This window comes from Dipodomys ordii, unplaced genomic scaffold (assembly GCF_000151885.1).
Source record: "Dipodomys ordii isolate 6190 unplaced genomic scaffold, Dord_2.0 Scaffold852, whole genome shotgun sequence".
NCBI lineage: Eukaryota > Metazoa > Chordata > Mammalia > Rodentia > Heteromyidae > Dipodomys > Dipodomys ordii.
Window position 1 is genome coordinate 6,908 of NW_012268068.1, and position 6,712 is coordinate 13,619.

At 43.7% G+C, this 6,712-nt stretch overlaps 1 protein-coding gene across 1 annotated transcript; it reads right to left on the minus strand.

Annotated features, from left to right (window-relative positions):
- Positions 1-3,544: 3,544 nt before the first annotated feature.
- Ppia (peptidylprolyl isomerase A (cyclophilin A)) lies at positions 3,545-5,712 on the minus strand. Its single transcript, XM_013036860.1, has 4 exons — positions 5,606-5,712; positions 5,437-5,525; positions 4,196-4,368; positions 3,545-3,891 (listed from the first exon to the last, which is right to left on the minus strand). The coding sequence occupies exons 2-4, from the start codon at positions 5,443-5,445 to the stop codon at positions 3,759-3,761; spliced, it is 315 nt and encodes a 104-aa protein (XP_012892314.1). The 5' UTR covers positions 5,446-5,525; positions 5,606-5,712; the 3' UTR covers positions 3,545-3,758.
- Between the last annotated feature and the right edge of the window lie 1,000 nt (positions 5,713-6,712).

Genomic DNA, 6,712 nt, shown 5'->3' on the forward strand with positions numbered 1-6,712 from the left:
CCACTGGGATTCAGCTCCTCGCTGGGCATCTCTTGGCTGTATGGCTTCACTTTGTCTTAATCCCTGAAATGGAGTTCATATACCCACCTTAGCCTGAAATGATTGAGAGTACCTATGCACCACCTGTGCACAATAGCTGGCATCCACAAAACCCCAAGCCCCCTAGGTTTTCAGTAAGCATCTTTAAACTGTCTAGATTACTGGAGACAATCAGAATGTGGGTGGAGGCATTAAACTTAAAATACAGAATATGCACCTGGAGGTCAGGTGCTGAGGACTATACTGCAGAAAGTACCAACACTAAGATGCTGATAAAACACGCAGGCTTGGAGAAATGTATGTTCTGTACCCCCAGATTGAAAATATGTCAGAGCCAGTTATTGGTGAGTGATCATGTTAAAATTGGATGCTTAGCAATCAGTTGTTTGTTCATCTTGTCCTCTATCTTTAAAAAACCAGATTGAAATTTTGCACCTAGAAAACTGCTCATTGCCTTTGCATATATGAAAATTATTGAAAACAAGAATGTAAATTTTTTTTTTTTTTGGTTGGTTGTGAGGTTTGAACTCTGCAACTGGGCACTGTCCTTGAGCTCTTCATCTCAAGGCCAATGCTCTACTGCTTGAGCCACAGTGCCACTTCTGGTTTTTTGGTGGTTAACTGGGGATGAGTCTCATGGACTTTCCTATAAACTGCCATCCTCAGATCTCAGCCTTCTGAGTAGGATTACAGGTGCAAGCCACCACCACCAGACCTAGGCTTTCTCTTTTTTTGTACTGTATATAAGCAAAAACATGAAACCTACAGATACATGGAAATGCTATGTTTAGTTGGAATGAGCTTTTCCATGGATCTTTGTGATTTGTGTAGTTCATGATCACATCTGTTGGTAAGCACTTCTAGTTTTACGATGGAATTAAATATACTCTGCATAAAGAGGTAGGCTGGACTAATTTTTGGATTGCTTTTTGTTTTTTCTTGAGAGCGGGGTGGTTACTGGAGTTTGAATCCAGGGCCTCATGCTTGCTAACACTGCTTGAGCCACACTCTTCAAACCCTTGGCTTTCAGCTTTTAAAAACTTGGCATTAGATCTCCTAACATGTGTTCCTGAGACGTCATCCTGAGAACTCATGATATTGAGCTCAGGGCCTGGGTGTTGTCCCTGAACTCTTTTGCTCAAGGCTCCTCTACCACTGGCTTTCTAATGGTTAATTGGAGATGTCTCATGGACTTTCCTACTTTCTTGAGTAGTTAGGATTACAGGTGTGAACCACCAGTGCCCAGCTAGCTTCATTTCATAAACAAGGAAATTGGGGGGGGGGGTGAGGAGCCTTTTCCCCTACCATTAGGGGAAAAATCAAAGGAGGGGGTAGCAATAAGAAATGTACTCAATACCTTACTCATGTAACTGTAACCCCTCTATACAGTATCTTTACAATACAAAAATATAAAAAGGTGTGGGGCTGGGAAGGTGGCTCAGTGGTAGAGCGCTTGCCTTGCATGCATGAGGCCCTAGGTTCGATTCCTTGGCACCACATAAGCAGAAAAAGCCAGAAGTGGTGCTGTGGCTCAAGTGATAGAGCACTAGCCTTGCGCTGAAAAGCTGAGGGGCAGTGCCCAGGCCCAGAGTTCAGGGCCCACAACCAACACCAACCAAAAAAAGGAAATCCAAGCATGATTGTCAGTATCCCAAAGCAATATATCCATAAGGAAAGAACATTGTGTTGACCTGAAATCATTTTTTAGTGTATTTTTTTTTTGGCCTGGTACTAGCAATTGAAACTCAGAAATACTTGGCTAGTAACCTACCACCAACTTAAACCCCAACCCTGATTTGTTTATATTAATAAGGCCACAATTAACATGCCTTAGGTGGATCTATTTAATTTGATCCTGATCAATCTGAGAAATAAAAACCATCCAGCCTCACTGAACAAAATTCAGAAATTAGTGGTGCTGTGGCTCAGGTGGTAGAACACTCACCTTGAGCTGAAGGGCTCAGGGGAGCTGCCCAGACCGAGTTCAAGCCCCATGATCAACAAAACCAACCAACCAGAAATTCAGAATTTTTTTGTCCTTCAGTTGTGGGGCCTGAACTCTGGGCCTGGGCACTGTCCCTCAGCTCTCCAGCTCAAGGTGAGTGCCCTACAATCTGAGCCACTGTGCCACTTCTGGTCTTCTGGTGGTTAACTGGAGTCAAGGCTGATTTTCCTGCCCAGGCTGGCTTTGAACCACAACCCTCAAATCTCAACCTCCTGAGTAGCTAGGATTACAGGTGTGAGCCACTGGTGCCCAGCTAGAAATTCAGACTACAAATGTGAGATTGCCTTCCAAATGTCATATTGGTACAGTTGAAATTTGAATCTGTACTATTGTAATCTGGAGTCCAGGCTGTCAGAGCAAAACCTCAAGTGCAATCTGGAGGCAGCAGAACGCACAGGGCACTTAAGACATTGTTCTTGGAAGACAGAACTATAAACTCATTTAGCCAGGCACTAGTGGCCACACCTGTAATTCTAGGTACTCTGCAGGCTGAGATTTGAGGACGACAGGTAAGTCCATACTTATTTCCAAATAGCCACCAAAAGAAATCAGAAGGGGAACTGTGGCTCAGTGACACTAGTCTTGAGAAAAAAGCTCAATGAGCCGACCAATAAACCTTCATTCTAAGCCCCTGTAGCTTTCATGGTTTAAATTTTGTGGCAGTTCCCTCGACTTTTGTTATTTATGATAGATGTGCATTTGACACACACCTCCTAGATGGACAAGGAGAGCCAGCAATCTCTTGATTATGGACATAAAGCAGTTGTATTTCAGCCAACACTGTTTGGAGCCCAGCCTAACTACTAGTGTCAAGATCTGAAGACCAAGCCCTGTCCTTGAGCATCCTTGTACTTAACGTTAGAGGTCTACTACTTCAGCCACAATGTTTAACTCCAATTAACCACCAAAACACTGCAAGTGGAGGTAGAGTTCCAACCCAGAGCAAGAAAACCAGACTCTAGGCCCTGAAATCCAAGTACAGTGTTGGCACAAAAAGTCCTTTTTTGTTGATTCTGGCCCAGGGCCTGGCTGCTGTCCAAGCTCTACTGCTTGCCAGTGGTCCAACCATTTGTGCCATAGCACCACTTACAGCCTTTTGCTGGTGATGTCTTACTTTCCTGCACAGGACTGGCTTTAAAGGAAGACCCCCCCCCCCGAATGTCAGCATTGTTACAGCCATCAGCCAATCCAAGAGGATTTCCCACTCACTAATCCTGTCTGGTTACCCAGATGTTTTTTGTGAAAATACTGTACAGAGGGGTTATACATGAGCAAGGTAATGAGTGTATTTCTTATCAAGCATTGTGTTTCCCTTACTATCCCTTCCCTCCCACCTCCACAACTACCCACTCCCATCCTTATTCTTCACCCACTTTTAGAATTGTTGACAAACTCACTTTGGGATATTTTCAGTAAGACCTTCTGGGTTGTGAAATGAAAATTTGAGTCTATCTGGACTTGCTGCTGCTTAAAACAAAATATCAATACCCTAACCCAAAACAAGGAGAGACACTGTTTAGTTTTTATTCATAATCATAAACTTAACTCTGCAATCCAGCTAGATTTGGAGGGGAGGTAAGGAAAACATGGAACCCAAAGAACTGCAGTGAGAGCACAAAGATTACAGGATATTGCAAGCAGATGGGGTGGAAGGGTGCTCTCCTGAGCTACAGAAGGAATGGTCTGGTGGTTATAGTAAACCAAATCAAATGTATTAGAGTTGTCCGCAGTCGGTAATGGTGACCTTCTTGCTGGTTTTGCCATTCCCGGACCCAAAGCCCTGCATGGCTTCCACGACTTCCATGCCCTCTTTCACCTTCCCGAAGACCACATGCTTGCCATCCAACCTGAAAACAAAAGAGTAATCATTAATCCAGTAACCATGTCACAGACTGTTACATAACTAAGATGGGACGTTTCCCTACAAACCAATACAGGAAAAAGAGATAGATGTCTTCCATTAAATACTGGCCATTATGCCATCTAAAAAGAAAAGATGGCTTAGTTTACATGTATGAACTAACCCCAATCTCAGTTCAAATGCCCAGTCTCTTTCTTACAATACCTTTATTCTGATCACACTAAAATTTTAACTTCAGATGGAACTAGGTTGAATTAAGTAGTAACTTTTCCCAGTGCAACAATCCTTACCAATCAGTCTTGACAGTGCAGATGAAAAACTGGGAACCATTTGTGTTTGGTCCAGCATTTGCCATGGACAAGATGCCAGGACCTGTATGCTTCAGGATGAAATTCTCATCCTCAAATTTCTCTCCGTAGATGGACTTTCCACCAGTGCCATTATGGCATGTAAAGTCACCACCCTATAAACATAATAGAAAACGATCACTATTGACAATGTAACTACAAAATATGCCAAGCCCACAGGGCTCAAACTTGAGTAGAAGGGATAAGGGGAATTAAAGGAAAATAACAGCTGGACATCGGTGGCTCATGCCTGTAATCCTAGCTACTCAGAAGGCTGAGATCTGAGGATCATAGTTCAAAGCCAGCCCAGGCAGGGAAGTCCATGAGACTCATCTCCAATTAACCAACAGAAAACCAGAAGTAGCGCTGTAGCTGAAGTGGTAGAACACTGGCCTTGAGCTGAAGAGCTGAGGGACAGTGCCTAGGCCCAGAGTTCAAGTCCCATGACCAACAACAAAAAAAAGGGAGGGGGAGATAGTGTATTTTGCCTCACCCCCAAACTAAAAGGCTCACATCTGTAATGCTAGCTACTCAAAAGCTGAGATCTGAAGATCTCCACTGGAAGACAATCATCTATCTCTGATTAGCCACCAAAAACCAAAAATGGAACTATGGCCTAACCTGTAGAAGAGCGCCAGCCTTAAGAAAAAAATGCTTTTGGGGGCTGGGAAGGTGGCTAAGTGGTAGAGTGCTTGCTTTGCATGCATGAGGCCCTGGGTTCAATTCCTCAGAACCACATAAGCAGAAAAAGCCAGAAGTGGCCCTGTGGCTCAAATGGTAGAGCAATAGCCTTCAGCTGAAGAGCTCAGGGACAGCGTCCAGGCCCATAGTTCAGGCCTCACGACCAACAAAAAAAGAAAAAATGCTTTGGAACAACACCCAGGATATGAGTTCAAGCCCCAGAACTGGCACACAACAGATATACAAACACAAAGATTTTGGCAGGCACTGATGGGCTCACGCCTGTAATCTTAGCTACTCAGGAGGCTGAGAACTGAGGATTGCGGTTCAAAGCCAGCCAGGGCAAGAAAGTCCCTGATACTCTTATCTCCAATAAACCACTCAGAATACCAGAAAGGGTGCTGTGGCTCAAGTGGTAGAGTGCTAACCTTGAGCTGAAGAGCTCAGGGACAGTACCCAGGCCCAGAGTTCAAGCCCCACAACTGACAAAGTTTATTTCTTACCTGGCACATGAATCCTGGGATAATCCTGTGAAAGCAGGAACCCTTATAACCAAATCCTTTCTCTCCAGTGCTCAGAGCACGAAAGTTTTCTGTTAAGAGAAAAAAGTTAAGTACGTACATACATAATTTAATTTTTAAAGTAACCAGATCAAAAGAAAATGGGACCAACCTGCTGTCTTTGGAACTTTGTCTGCAAACAGCTGTAAGAAAAAAATGAGTTAATTAGCAACATATGCTTACATATTTTGTTGCTCAGTACCCATCCATCTACTGCCTGATTATCAGAAAGCACTTCTTTACCACAACGAAATAGCTGTTCTTTTTAGTCACTGGTAGGGAAAATGCTACCATCAACTTATTGATTTGACTTTACCAATGAGTTGTCACTTCTTGGTTCTCACTATTCAAGACAGTTATCTGGAAATGAAGTTTAAATACTACACAATATGTTTACAAGCCCTTTCATGAACACAGATCATTTAAAGAGATTGTCAACTGTTCCAGTTGTAATTCAACTGTTATTATGTATGTATATTTCACACTCTAAAGAAGTATTGTGCTTATATGGTTTCCTTAGCAGCTCTTCCTCCATTCTTACCAACAGACCTGCAGATTGGTCTCAAGTCTACTAAACTGATCCTAACTTGGTGCCCAGCCTTAAGTACAGGCAGTTTCCACAAGGAGCACTGTCAATAAGCCTGGGCTACAGATTTTTTTAAAAATGCGAAAACTGATTAACATCTAATGTCTCCTAAGCACGTGTTTAGGTGACTACCATGAAGCAGACAGTATTGACAGAAGAGCAAGGAGAAGCCTCCCGCCTCAAGTGCAGGAGGGGTAACTGGATTTAAGATGGTAAAACGGGCTAATGGCTTACACCTATAATCCTAACTACAAGAGGTTGAGTTCTGAAGGATCACAGTTCAAAACGCCAACCCAGGCAGGATTGTCCCTGAGACTCATCAATAAACTTGCAAGAAGAGCTGTGACGTTAGCGGTAGAATGCTAGCCTTGAGCAATAGCTCAAGGATTGCCGCCTAGGCCCCTGATTCAAACACCAAGACCGAGACACGCAAAAAGAAAAAAACTCTCAAACCCAACCGTCAATAAACATATCTAATTTATTCACTGTGCCTGGAGATCTGCTCACTCGGTAAACAATGTCTAATCCTATTTAACCTCGTAAATGCAAGCCAAATTCTGGTGCCTTCGGCTGCAGTCCGAGGCCTTGGGGCTGGTTCGGAGGGGCGGGCCGGGCCGCCGGGAGGGGCTGCGC